The 13,952-nt window shown below is 43.8% G+C and overlaps 1 protein-coding gene across 10 annotated transcripts in view; it reads right to left on the bottom strand.

Moving 5' to 3' along the window:
* grip2b (glutamate receptor interacting protein 2b) overlaps positions 1 to 13,952 on the bottom strand; it is a 245,265-nt gene that overhangs the window by 49,017 nt on the left and 182,296 nt on the right. For 2 of the 10 annotated variants that reach the window (XM_076745055.1, XM_076745077.1), the window contains exon 1: positions 12,966 to 13,079. The exons of the other annotated variants lie outside the window; for them this stretch is intronic. In XM_076745055.1, the coding sequence (XP_076601170.1) occupies positions 12,966 to 13,020 (55 nt within the window). In that variant the 5' untranslated portion in view covers positions 13,021 to 13,079. Of the gene's footprint in view, positions 1 to 12,965; positions 13,080 to 13,952 lie in introns of those variants that run through there. 10 annotated transcript variants of the gene reach the window in all.

Here is a 13,952-nt window from a genome sequence, read left to right as displayed (position 1 = left end):
TGAAAAGCTGGAATCCTAAACAGTGGCTCAGTGGTTAAAACTGTCACTTCACAGCTTTTCACTGCATGAGCTTCACCCCACAATCCAAACACATGCGAGCTGAATAGGAGAGTGACTGTATCGTGTGTTATGTGTATGAGATATATGCAGTCTATATGTGTGTTTGACCTGTGACAGACTGGGATTGGATGCATCCCCGATTATGATGATCTGTACTGAAAATGTATGGACGGATAAATCCTCCACTGATGAGACGTTTTCTGACATTTTTTCATGCTCTGAACTTTTGACTGGAGCTTCTCTGTCAACTCTGCTTTCAGAGCTCCTCTATTCATGAATCAGTGTCATCACATCGTAGCCAATCATCTTTCTTCCCATGCTCCATGAACTTGTTGGCTGTTGGATGCTGCTCTTCCAACATTGCTGCGACCCTGTCATTCTGTCTTCCACACTGACTGCTGCATTATGCACCACGCAACATGAAGCAGTTTTCTTTCCCCTGAGGAACCTCAGACGTTTTAGAAGCTCAGCTCAATAAATGAACAGACTGTCATGAGCTAGGCTAACTGTTTCAGAACTGAGGGTACTGAAACACATGGCACAGGAACTCCTGAGCTTAAAGCAGCATGAACAGATTTGGCCATTTGTGGGCAGCGGCCATAAAAACAACACTGACATATTGTCATTGTTGTTATGGTGAACGAGAACGTGCGAAAATGGAGGAACGTAAAGATGCATTCAACCTTTAGGAAAGTGGTGAGCCAGAAAACCAAATAATGAGCTTCATATAACGTTGTTGTTGTGAAACAAGGAAAATTTAGCATGTTAGCGTGTAGCTACTCAATACGTGCTATTGTCATGTACTGAAATCCAGTTTTTACATTTCTCTTGACCACAAAACCTTCCAAACTCCTCAAACAGAAACTTTGATGTTTTTTCTTTCTGCAGATCTTGAATATGTTTGTTTTACTGCCAGCTGATGATGATTGGTTACTGTGGTAATACATGCACTCGCCAAGTAAAGCAGAACAAGACCGACACAGGTTTGACATAGAACACTTTGCTAAACACGAAACCTATACAATTTCTGTCCTCTTTGTCAGCCTTAAGACATAAAGACAATGAGATGACATGACACAGTCCAACATCTTCACCTCTAATCATTTCCATTTCCATATCATACAAGTAGTTTCCTCCTTCCATCAACCTCATTATACAAAGTGCTTTCCCTCCAATCATTTCCATACGTGACACATTTTCTTGCCATCTACCACCTTTGAAATATGCAGCACTTTCCCACTGGTGATGCTTAGAAATCAGTTCTCTTCGCAGCAGTGACAGTGGAAAGGAGGCCATTGTTGTTGTGTTTTGGAGTTTAGCGATCTTCACAGAGGTGTAATAAGTTTAATAATTCATAAGTTGTGGATTCAATTTTGCTTTAAACCGCTTTCATAAGTTATCTGGCTGGCTGCTTTCCTGCTGTGGGGCTGTCACAGGCATAATGGACCCCAGAGGCTGCTCATCAGCGCGTGCACACACACACACACACACACACACACACACACACACACCCACACACACACACACACACACACACACACACACAAATAAACAGAAACACATGCATACAAACTAACATGCACGGCCTCTGGCAGCCAAGAGTGATGCATACCTGAAAGGATTTAGGCCGAATGTATACCTGTGTGTGCACAGAAACACACACACACACACACACACACACAGACAAAATACAGAAAATATGTGTAAACAAATGCAAGCCCTGCATGCACTGTTATATAAACAGTAACTTGCACACGCACACAGTGAGACATACAGAAGACTTGGGGCGACGTGGACGTCCACGTCTCTGTGACTGGATGTAAGACGAACTGTTTTAGTCACAACTTTTTCCTCCCAGCAGTATGAATCCTCACCGCAGATTTCTCGTGCCAGAGGTTTGGTGGCTGAGGTATCAGCAGGCTGCAAACATGTTTGTCACAACAAGCATTTGGAAACACAGCACATGATCTCTCGGCACTAATGGTCTCTTTGAATGGATACACACATCAGCTTCCCTCTGACACATTTTCTTTTTTCCGCCGCCGTCTCCCTCCATTCTTCAACTCTGCCTGATAAATTAGCGTCTCCTGGTGAATAATTTGAATGTGATTAGGCTAATGAGTGCTGGCGCTGTCAGCTTACTGAACAGGTTGAGTTATGGACGAGGCATCGGGCCAGATTTTCCACCTGCAGCAGAAGCAGCGGCGTGCTTACAGCGCGAGCGTCTTTCAAGCAGAGACGGTAATGACTTCGGCACGTGCACGAGGGGCTGACACACCAAAGGACTGATGTCATCATAAAGACCCAACTAATTTTGTGCAAAATTTTTCAAAGCTCAGGTTCATCAGCAGTAATGTCACAGCAGCAATGCTTCTGGTGTTCCTGAGTGAAATTTAAACAGCAATCGAAGGCACAGCTGAAGGCTCAAGGCCACGGCAGTTTGCCTATTGTTGAGCACTTTTTGTTTCATCTTGAAAAATGCAATGCATCAATATTCTTCAATCAGTCAATATTGTAGTAGTACAAATTGCAGTATCATTGTAGTAAACGATGCAACAGCCACAGCTTTTGTGTGCAGCCACTCTTGCCAGTAGCTAAATTGTCTAGCCAACATTTTCCCATCTTTAATCAAAGCTACCTTGTAGAGCTTTCTTGTAAACAAACGTGCATCCTTGAGGTCTAAGAAATGTCTCAAGTGCTTTTTCTTTCCTTCTAAAACATTCACAAAGCTGAATTTTGAAGCCTTTTGAATCCAGCATTGTTTACAGTCCTGTTCTTCCCGGCCTTTGCTGCAGTGTATCTTGCCACCTGCTGATTAATGAAAGACTGTGACATGTAGGAAATGCCTTCAATAACCTGCATCTTAAGCTCTGAATGAAGCTCCTTCCTCTGGCTGCTGGTTGGCTAAAATCCTGGAGCGAGAATCGGAGGAGCGACTGTGCTGTAACTGATCGACTGATCCACAGAAAGCAAATAACACTGGAATTTATATCAAACACCTGCTTTTCCCTGGTGAGGCTTTAGCCCCATCTAACCCCACCTTAGCACCGCCAATGTTGCACAAAGTTGAAATAGTGTGTTTTTAGCTGTTTTCAGACTTCCAGTTGCTTTCAAAGTGATGGTTCAGTGCTTTCTAGCCAGAAGCAGCATCATTTCTGCCCACAAGACAGAAGCTATTTCAGATAATATATCCAAAATTAAATGTAGCCATAAGCAAACATGCACTTGTTATCTAACCTTGAGCTTTTACAACCTTTCTGATGAAAGGAAAAGCCAGTAATACGCTGTATGTTTCCTAATGGTCTGCTTGAAAGCTTCGTGCTGACTGTTGCCCGAGTGAGTGAAAACCACTGCACATAAATCAATATTCAAATAAATAATAGAAGAGATCAAGACAAGAAGTTGTTAATTAAACATTTGCACATTTTAGGTTTGCATTTTCTTTTTTAGTGGATTCATTTCAGGTCAAAACCACTGCTGGACGACATGCTTGTTTGTTACCAAGTAGCACAGAAGTGCCAACAAACAAACATAATAATTCCTCGATCTGATATTTTTTGACAGAACGTCACACAGATGAAGCACAAACTACAGGTGCAGCATCTTCTGCTTGTTTTCCCGGTTTGATTTAAAATATCCAGCTTCATCCAAAAACACCTGCCAGGGCCTGTGTGTGTGTGTGTGTGTGTGTGTGTGTGTGTGTGTGTGTGCGCGCGTGTGTGTGTGTGTGTGTGTGTGCATGCATGCATGCAGGAAATACTAGCAGACACTGCTCTGTGGTATCTCGGAGGACTCCCTCAAGCTTTCACCAAACCTTTACACAAACACGCACAAACACACAAACATCATGTAAACTGCATAATTACACACACACACACACACACACACACACACACACACACACACACACACACACACAATCTCTTTGTCCTGCAGACTGTTGAGGATGAGGCCGTGCTGTCGGGCTAAAAGAGCACGTTCAGTCAGTGCTCTCATGTTTCAGTGGATGGTTTAACTGAGCTATCAGCAACTTCTGCTCGCCGATCCTGAGAAAACAACTCCATATGTGCAACGAATTTGAGAAGACGCATCGAACCGAAGCCTCCAACCAGAAATTTCTGATAAGCTAACGAAAGGTAAGACCACGGGCTAACAGTTCCTTTACGCAAGTCAAAGTCACAGCGTCATTTCCCAACAACACAAAAAAACAACACAAAACAAAAAAAGGAAGAAGTGACAAAGTGAACCAGTTCATTTTTTGGGAATGTGAAATTAGCTCAAATTTCAAAATCCAAGAGGCTTCTTCAGTTCTAACTGGAGGGAAGTCAGGATCAATGATTGATCAATGACTGCAGGATCGTTGATCCGCCCAGTGATCATGGGGTATTTAGGGTCATGTGAGTCCTGCTGTGAATGGCTGTTAAGGACTGCATTGTAAGTGGCTGATAAGTGGTGTCTTAGACCACCTCCTCTGTTCAGTGATGGTCTTTCCAGTTGGACATACGCGGCTTTTTTCACCATCGGCCTCCCCTGGCTAAAATATGGACATTATTGTCCTCAAATGAATGTCCCTTGTCCTTGAGGTGTTGGTCCTGTGTTGTGCCGTGCGTTTGTGAACCAGTTGTCTCCCCAAGTCGGTGTGTTCCTTGCTGCATTGCTCGGCTCGAGCCCCGATGTTTCATCCTTAGGGTGGACAAGCTTCTGCCTCAGGGTGCTATTGGGCATGAAGTGCACATAGATGTGTTGTTTCTCACCCATTAACACCCACTGACCCATCAACACCATGACTCATTTGACCCTAACGACTAACATGATAGCTGGGCGGATCAATGATCCAGCAAGAGGACGAATGCCTGGGACTCCCCAGCAGTCAGTTAGCAGTGTCTGTCTAGAACCATAAGACAGTCCAGATGCCTTTGGAAGAAGTACCCTGATCTGGATGAACGAGAATCTTCACAGACATGTTTCCTTTTCTAATGAAAACCGTCTCAAGCCACACACGCAGCGGAAACACTGACATACATACGCATCATGTTATGACGTACTTTGCCTCAAGGTCACCAGAAATCTACTAGACAGGCAATGGGCCAGAGAGACAGACAGAGAGAGAGACATGCTGGAAGGCAGTCTGCAACAATACAAACCATTTCACACATAGACGGAACACAAAAGACACACATGAGCGTGCTCTGACACAAACTCAGGGCGATATCCCATAATTACTCAAACACATTCAAACACACAATCCCTATTTGTCTGCATGTGTCTCCCTCTTTCACAAACACACACTTTGCCAGAGGGCACTGCTGTGCTAGTTGCAGCCATGGTGACCTTACAGGCTATTATCTCCGAGGACTGCGGACTCCTCTACATTCACACGCACAATAAGCGCGCATATTATAGGCAGATCAAACGTGTAGGGGCAGACACACACGCACAGCCAATTTCTACATGCTGCCTACATGCACGGTTAGACAGTTTGTATATTCACAGCACACAAAATCCTCAGCAAGCATTTATCACATAAACCCATGAGCGCACAAACTTAACCACAGGCGCACACACACACACACACACACGAGCACATATGCATACACATGCAAACAGAACTGTGAAGTGATGTCTCTGCATGTGACAGGGATGAGGATGTGTGGGCGGACCTGCATTATGATCAAAGTTTCACCTCATTATGTAGGCTGTGACACACACACACACACACACACACACACACACACACACACACACACACACACACAGCTGAAACTGTAGTGAGAGTAAGGCAGTGCCACTCTAGATTAGTGTATGTGTGTGTGTGTATTACTCATGTTGTGGGGAGTCGCCTTCCTTGTGGGGACAAAACACAAGTAAGTCCCACAATGTAGGTCATTAACTTACAGGTTAGGATTATACAAGAAGTCCTTCTGGTTATGGTTAGAGTAAGTCAAGGAATGAATGTAAGTCAGCGTGTGTGTGTGTGTGTGTGTGTGTGTGTGTGTGTGTGTGTTTATGGGAACATAAAATTGGCTGAGCAGTGAGTAATGACCACAGTGTGATCACTGTAGCAGTGCTGGACTCTTCAAAATAAGTGTGCTTCCTTACGGCTGAGGTTCATTATGTGCTCAAATTCACATGACCCAAAAAAAAAAAAAAAGAAACCCCAAAACCATCAACCAGCAAAAAATTTAAACACGGTCAAAGTCTATCATTTCCTAAGGCCGGCACATCGAGCAGATCCACGGGGGCAGATCTGACCTCAACCGTTGAAAGAAAATATTTGAAATCTAAAACAATCATCAATCATCCTCCAGAATGTGATTTCTACTGAACGTAACCAGGTTTTGGACAGTTTTCCACAAAGATCAACCTCTTCTGACAAACTGTACAAAATGCTGTTTGTTTTCTTTGTCTGAGGCATCCTGAGTATGTTTCAGGGTCCAGAAGAGGTCCTCGTGAACCTTCAGACGTTAAAGTCAGTGTGTGTTTCTGAAGATATTTTCAGTCTGTCGGTTTCTGTGTGGATGCCTGTACGTCTGATGGCTATCCTTCAATCTTAAGGTCGCTGTTACAACTGAGAATCCAGTGAAAGTTGTTTTTTTCTCTTTTATGGGCACTAAAGCTGTTATGGCTGAAAAGATGTTATTTAACTGCAGCAGGAATAGCTTTCCCCTTATTGTTTTCTGCTATAGTTGTTCAATAAAATGGGCGGTTAAATATAAAAAAGCTAAAAATGGCTGCATACAGACTGAGAATGGGTTTGTCAGTCTGGCACCACAGAAGGATCCTGTTACGCTTCAGGAGCCTCATCATTATCGTGGCTTCCATTCCCGAGTTCAGGAACCCAGAAGTGCATTTTCAGTTATCTCGGAACTGGAAGACCGAGCAACACTTTCCTTTTAGGACGTACAACGATGAAAACTGTGAAGCTGTGAAACGACACAAAGCATTTACAGCTGCTCTCACGAACTACGTGAACCTTTCCAGCCTGTCGCAGCTAAACACTGACGCACAACAACTGCACTGCTTCCCTACTGTCTGAGCATCTGGAAGTGTGTCTCATCTGTGAGCGTGCGTCCTGACTTGGACTCGTTTTGATACGACCCAGATTACATGAAAATGATTCATATTGTCAAAACAGAAAAACACTTAATGAAAATCTCCAAGCAACAATCTGTTTGCAAGGCTGCATCAACAAATGGATGTCCAGAAGGTATTACTGTACACTGTTTACAATAGTAAATATTAGCATAATAATGCTCCCTATTTCTGAGATTTTGTTGTCTGAGTTAATACATAACACACTTGACTGAGCTGAGACTACAGCAGGGTGCTGTGTTTGGATTGGGCAGCTGCCAGGTACCAACGTCTGTGTTAAAAGTGAAGCCGGCTGCTGCTGAAAAAAGAGCATCGACGCTCAGCGAGGCTTATCTGGGCACATAAAAGAAAACACAAGATGCCATTGAAAGGAGCTGAATTGAACGAAGTTATACACTCAGCCTATTTCATTTGGTTGAATGAGGCATTTAAGCCCGCCATTATAATCAGGCAACTATTCAGCAAACCACCAGGTAGGCGTCACAATGCAAATGAAGTAAGGTGCTGCTGCTCCAGGTAGAAAAAAGCAGGGTGTGCATTCAGAACAGCCGCCGTGAAGAACCTCTGATTCTAAATACAGACATTATTTCCTTAGAAAAACTAATTTCTACATACTATCAATCACTACCTCCCACGTTAGCTTCCCACGGCACGGCTAACTTTATATGCTCACTTTGCAAGAACTCGCTGCTTATCTGGATCTAAAATGCAAAGTTTTCCTGATGGCGTCCAGTAAATTGTGAGCTCACAGCTTCTTTAAATCTGCCATCAAATCGGATCATTTGACACATCATTGAGCCTTTATTGAAACGCTTAAAACAACGCATGGTGACCTTTTTTCTAAGAAGGAAAAGGTCATAAAACTGCCTCTCGACGAGTTTGACAGGAGGGAGGAATCATTGCTGGAGTTAACAAAAAGACCAAAAACCAACAACCAACTGATCCACTAACAATACCGTCCGTGTTCCCATCATGCATCCTGATATATGGTATTCTTCTGTAACGCTGAGCTCCTTTGTTGTCCAAAAACTAATAAGAACACATGAATGAGCCACAGTGTTGCACAGAGGGACACACACACACACACTGTAGTGTATTTTGACTCAGTCCCACACACACCGTCCTGTCGGGTGTCTGAAAATAGTCCCAAACAAATGCAATATTTCCCCCCGTTAAAGGAAATGACTTTATTAAAACACAGAGGTGTGTATTTGGGAGATAAAGCCACAGACAGAATGAGAAAAGTCCTAAAATATTGAGCGACAGACTGACATTGTTTTTGGTCTTTTCAGGGGATTTTATTGACAATAACAAAGATACAGAGCATCACTGCTCTTATCAGTGTTTAATAACCCCAGTTTTCTTATCTGCCTTTAACAACATGGATACTGCTGAGCAGAACACCTTTTCCAACTCTTTAACGCTGAAAACGCTGCTGGAATCACAGGACAAATCAGCTGGTTTATCATTTAAGCATGAACATAAGATGCTCACACACAATGCACAGAAAAAAAAAGAAGGTTGTGGATGTCTCCATGTGCATATGTGTGTGTGTGTGTGTGTGTGTGTGTGTGTGTGTGTGTGTGTGTGTGTACACAGACACACACAAACACCAACACGGGCTCTGAGTTACTGAATGCAAGGGCATCTGATTGCGGTTATTATGATGCTGAAGGCGATGAAGACGTGTAATTAGCTATTGTCTGCGACAACGCTGGCACACAGTGCGGCTGCAGTTAACACACATAGCTGAACACACACACACACACACACACACACTCACACACACACACACACACACACATATAGAGCAGCTATGGAAGGAACAAGCAGTAATTAGGACGGTTAATGGCTTCTCTGTTGTGGTTAATTGCAGCCTGTATGGATCTGGGCGAGGGGTGGGCAGTGGGGTGGGGGGGTTGAAGAGAGGTGTCACCACCTCTTCAGCTCCAATGATGTCATGTGTTTTTCCAGCGTACTGCTCTTTACCGCTTTTCTCTCCAAACTCTCTCTTTGAGAAAAACTTTGGAGGAAGAACAAAGCGAGAACGCATCCATCATGTTGTCATGTGACATACCTGAGATTGTACTTGTTATATATTACTGCTGAAGCTTTGGTTTCATTAGTATGAGATCTGCAAAATTCTGACACACAGTCTGTTTCTCCAAGTTAAGGCTGCATTTCCCTGAAGCATTCCTATGTGGATTCATCACTCTATCCTAACAACCTTATATCAGTCATAACTCCCACAGCTGCAGGGACAGCCCAGCCTCATGCCAAAGCATCCAGTAGACCCACCGATCCACTGGAGGATAGCGTGTTTGCCTCGTCTAGGAATGAAAAGTACACACGGGTGAAGGTGTTGTACCAGCAGGGGGCGATAACAGGAGGCATGGACGAACATGCAGACCAGGGTTCGATTCCTGTGTGAAATGAGTGGTCAGTGTTGTTTGTTTTAAGCTGAACCATGATCTTTTCCTAAACCCAACCACCTCACCAGACTGTGACCATCACCTGAAAAGCTTATCAGCAAGAGACGGTGCTCCATTCATGCGGAGGCGATGAAAGACGCGACACTGGCATGGTGGAGCGGCGGGTGTATTTCACGCTTTGGCATTGATACCGAGTCTGCAGGGATTTGTTGCTTGAATGCAAACATAATTTGCTTTGGTGCTTTGCTGAATCGACTGACGCTGTCGTTTCTTCTTGTGTGGATGGTCTCTACAGAAAGTCTGATGCAAACGTTCACCCCCCCAGATCTCTGCAGCCTTCACCTTTCTACAAGACACTACTTCCTGCTCTGACACTGAACATTGACGTTGGACGTAAATAACGAGGTGGAGATTTTTTGGATTATGGACTTAATTCTGGCAGATGCTTGGCTGAAGGTCCACCATCACAGATATGTTACTGTCCAGTAAACGCTGTAGCTCCATTTGCCCAGAAAGAACAGCAAAACCCTGGGAAAAGGCCGACTGCACACTGATCCGGCTCACCTGGTAGCTGCCATCCAAAAAAAAAAAGAAGAGTATAGGTTTTTCTTTTCAACTGTTAGACACATAATATGTCACTAAATCCTCCGTAAGAGGAGGCAAACCTCCCTAAAACATGACAAACAAAGGGAACGCTGGTTTTGAAAAAAGAAAGAAATGGCTCACAGCTGAAGGGAAGCGGGCATGAAGAGAAAACAACCTGACAGGTGTAGGGGAGAAAAAAACATCAAAAAGTGCTTTGAAGTTCCAGTTTAGTTTCTTTCTGCTAACACTTCTACGCCGCAGATCCAACATGACGCCCGGTTAACTCTGTTGACAGGTTCAGCCGAGGGCCGGCAGAGGAAGACGAAGAGATGAACGATGAAAACGAGAGGTAAGAGGGCTTTGTGGCGAGAAAGACGGTCCCTTTAATGGATCAGTCACATGATTTGGTCCCTGTTAGCTGCTGCACGTACTTCCATGATGTACCTGTGCACTGGTTATAAGCCACTTGAGGTAACAGCGTTATCTAAATGCTTTAAAGACGCACATTTGTATTTCTGTCATTGAAAACGTTCTATGGTGCAGACTCTTTGTTCATTACAATGTATAAAATATTCAAGCGCAACCTACAACTTAAACATGCTATCAGTGTGCGAATGTCTGCTCAGTGAGCTCTTTTCTGCCCTTCGCCTGCATCACCGCCACGCTCGCAATCACAGAGCAGCCGCCCTCCTGGAGGATTATGGTTACAACATGCTGGGCGAAATGCATTTGTAGGGAACATCAGAGAGAAGAGCATGCGTCACGCACAGCTGATGCTAACATCCACCGCGCTCGCCGGCTCACAACAGTTGCTGTTAAATTCTCGGTGCGGTCGGCTCAGCAACGCTCAGAAAATGTGGATCAGCTGGCGCAGTCGGCAGAAGGCCAAGGCGGCGATAAACCCCTCCTTCATTTATTCCCCATTACACCTTTATGTGCTCATTTCTCTTCAACAGCGATAAAAAGATGAAATCAATCCCAGAAACAAAGCAGACAGCACGAGAAATAATGGACAATAATTTGCACATTCAGTTACATCCTCAAGAAAACAATGATGAAAAAGGCGTTACCAAGTGAAACCCGACCTAGGATGTGTCTCAAACAGCTGTTCCAAACAAATAACTGCATGACTTCTCCAACCCATCCCTCCTGAGAGTGAAGCCAAAGTGCAGAAGTCGTCCTACAAAGCATGCAGTGAAATGTGAGACCTCTATAGTGTCTCTAACTACGTAAAACTAAAAGAAATAACAGCAGCTTTCAGAGTTCCAGCACATTCCCAGAGCTGCTATCAGCTTAGTTAGTCTCTTTAGGCCATTGAGGAGAATACAGCTCCCACTATGCTCATCGGTGCATGAAATAGGATGCCGCTCACCTTATTAATACCCTGATGCATCTCTCTTACGCTGTATTATAAGGAAACAGAGTAAAACCAGCAGTGTTGTGCTTTGCCATTAGAGTTCTTCAAGCTGACAGTCAACAGTGGGGGTGAGCTTAGTGTGTGCTAACAGAGCTGAACATAAAACAGATTTTCAAGTTCAGGACAGTCAGCCACTCGATGAAATGGTAACATCAACAACCAGCAAATCATTACAGCTGACGAACGATTAGTAATGCCTGCGAAGCTGCTGTGAGATCCAGAAAACACTTTAATATTACTCATACTACTGAAGCGCAAGTAGATCAAAGTGAAATGGGATAATATTTCTTCTGTCTTCAATGCAGCAAAACATACTGGTGGTAGGATGAGGAACAGCTGGTCCATACCACTGGAGGCACGTCACATATGGGAGTTCAACAGGGACCAAATTAAAGTCTCGCCATGTCTAGCTACAGCAATCCAAACAGATAAACAGAAGTGAAAACACAATGAAAATCTGCAATATTTCTTTGCATTTGGACTCTTCAGCCTTACAGGTGATTTGACGCTGAAGAAAACCCCAAAGAACACCAGCAAAAGGCGTCTTGGGTTGAGGTTGAAATGTTCTGAGAATTTCAGTGAATTCATAATTAGGTTCTTTTTTAAACCCACAAAATTTGACATTTTATTACACTGAATTTGCTTCGTGAAGCTTTCAGCTAACAGCCTAAAAAACATTCAGGTGATTTGCTCTCTGCTCTCTGTGTTTTAATCTACATTAAATCTGACACCTCTGGAGGGTCCATGTGGGCGTTAGGTGCGCGTCTTTGGCGAACCATGTAACGAAGGCTATGTGCGTAAAACCACATGAGCTGTGATTGGTTGGCCTGGAGCTGCTTCTGTTTTCTGTTTCTGATGCTGGTATATGATGGATTATTGAACAAACAGTTGAATAAATCTTAAGAAATGTTCTCCTTTTCAGTCAAACGATGTTTCCTAATATTAGCAAAGACATTGTCACAGCTGTCGCTTCTATAACTGCAAATGTAGGAGTGTCAAAATCAGTTCTTCTTCTATTAACAAGCAAACAGCAGCAGTCTTCTTTGCATCCACAGTGAGACTGATTTAATGCCTCAAAGAAAAAAAACCTGCATTGGCTTGAGAATAAAATGCAGAACAAAAAAAAGCAAGAAACTGAATTAAAACACAAAGAGCAACGAGCTGAACAAAGAGAAGAGCGCCACCTGCAGAAGCCTAAACTTCATCAGCAGAACATCCCAGCAAGGAGAAGCCACCGCACACCCATGCAATGACAGGTGATTTCTGGGAAGTGTAGTTCACAATCACCCCAACAATGAGCACTTAACACCGATAAATGAAAAATTCAAAGGCTGCAGTGTGATCAGCGAAGGAATTTCCCTCATGGGCTCGGCACTCACCAACATTGTTTGCCCCGACGTCCCTCCTCAGACCGCAAAACATGACGGCAGACATTGAGTTTTCCTTAACAGAGTAACATCCACAGAGGAGGAGAAAGAGAGGCAGATAGACGCCAAAAGAGGAGAAGAAGAAGAAGAGAAAGAAAGAGACAGAGGGAGAGATGTGGAGTGCCGAGCTCTCTGGGAACACAGTGGCGATGATAAGAGATGACTGGCGCTTACGTTACGACCGCTCACCCCCCGAGAGAGAGAGAGGGAGGGAGGGAGGGAGGGAGGGAGAGAGGGAGGGTAAGATGAGCTTAGGAGAGAGAAAGTGTGGACGAGTGTGTGAGGCAAAAAAGAAAAGAGAAAGGAGGGATGCTGAGAGGTTCTGCGGCAGATTGAGAGACGATGAGATCAAAAGAGACGGATGTTATTAAAAAAGGTAATTCTGTTTTTTGCCCAGTTTATTTCAAACAGAGCTGGACTAATATATCCACTCTGCTCTGCACCTCTGCTGCTGGGCTAGTTTGTCTGCGCCAGCATTTACAGACTATTTGATGTTTTATACACAGTGTTGGGAAGTAAGGCAGTACTCAGTTCATACGCCGACAGTATGTGGAGAAGGGAGTTATGGGTAACCTTCAGTTATTCATAACACTTACTAAAGCTCAACGTCACAAAAGCTGACTGTTTCATTCAACATCCTGTCAGGAAGTTTCTCTATTTTTCTTTCTGTGTTTAGTTTAATACTGCTACATCTTCGAGCAGCGCATGGGGAACTAAACTCCGTCTCAGGCTATTTAACATGTTACCATCTTGTCACTGTCCATTTATATTCATCCAAGGTGTGAAGCTAAAGAGTGAGCTAACACACTTCCAATGAAGTCTGAAGACATCAGATTGTCCTTAAGGTTGTAAAAACAGCATAAGAGCGCAAGTTCAAAGGCAGCGATTACAAATCAGAAAACGACGAGATGCCATAAACAAGACGAAACGAGTTAAGAC

This window comes from Chaetodon auriga, chromosome 2 (assembly GCF_051107435.1).
Source record: "Chaetodon auriga isolate fChaAug3 chromosome 2, fChaAug3.hap1, whole genome shotgun sequence".
In the NCBI taxonomy this organism is placed as follows: Eukaryota; Metazoa; Chordata; class Actinopteri; order Chaetodontiformes; family Chaetodontidae; genus Chaetodon; species Chaetodon auriga.
Note: the sequence above shows the minus strand (reverse complement) of the source record. Positions and strands in the feature narration are given on the sequence as shown.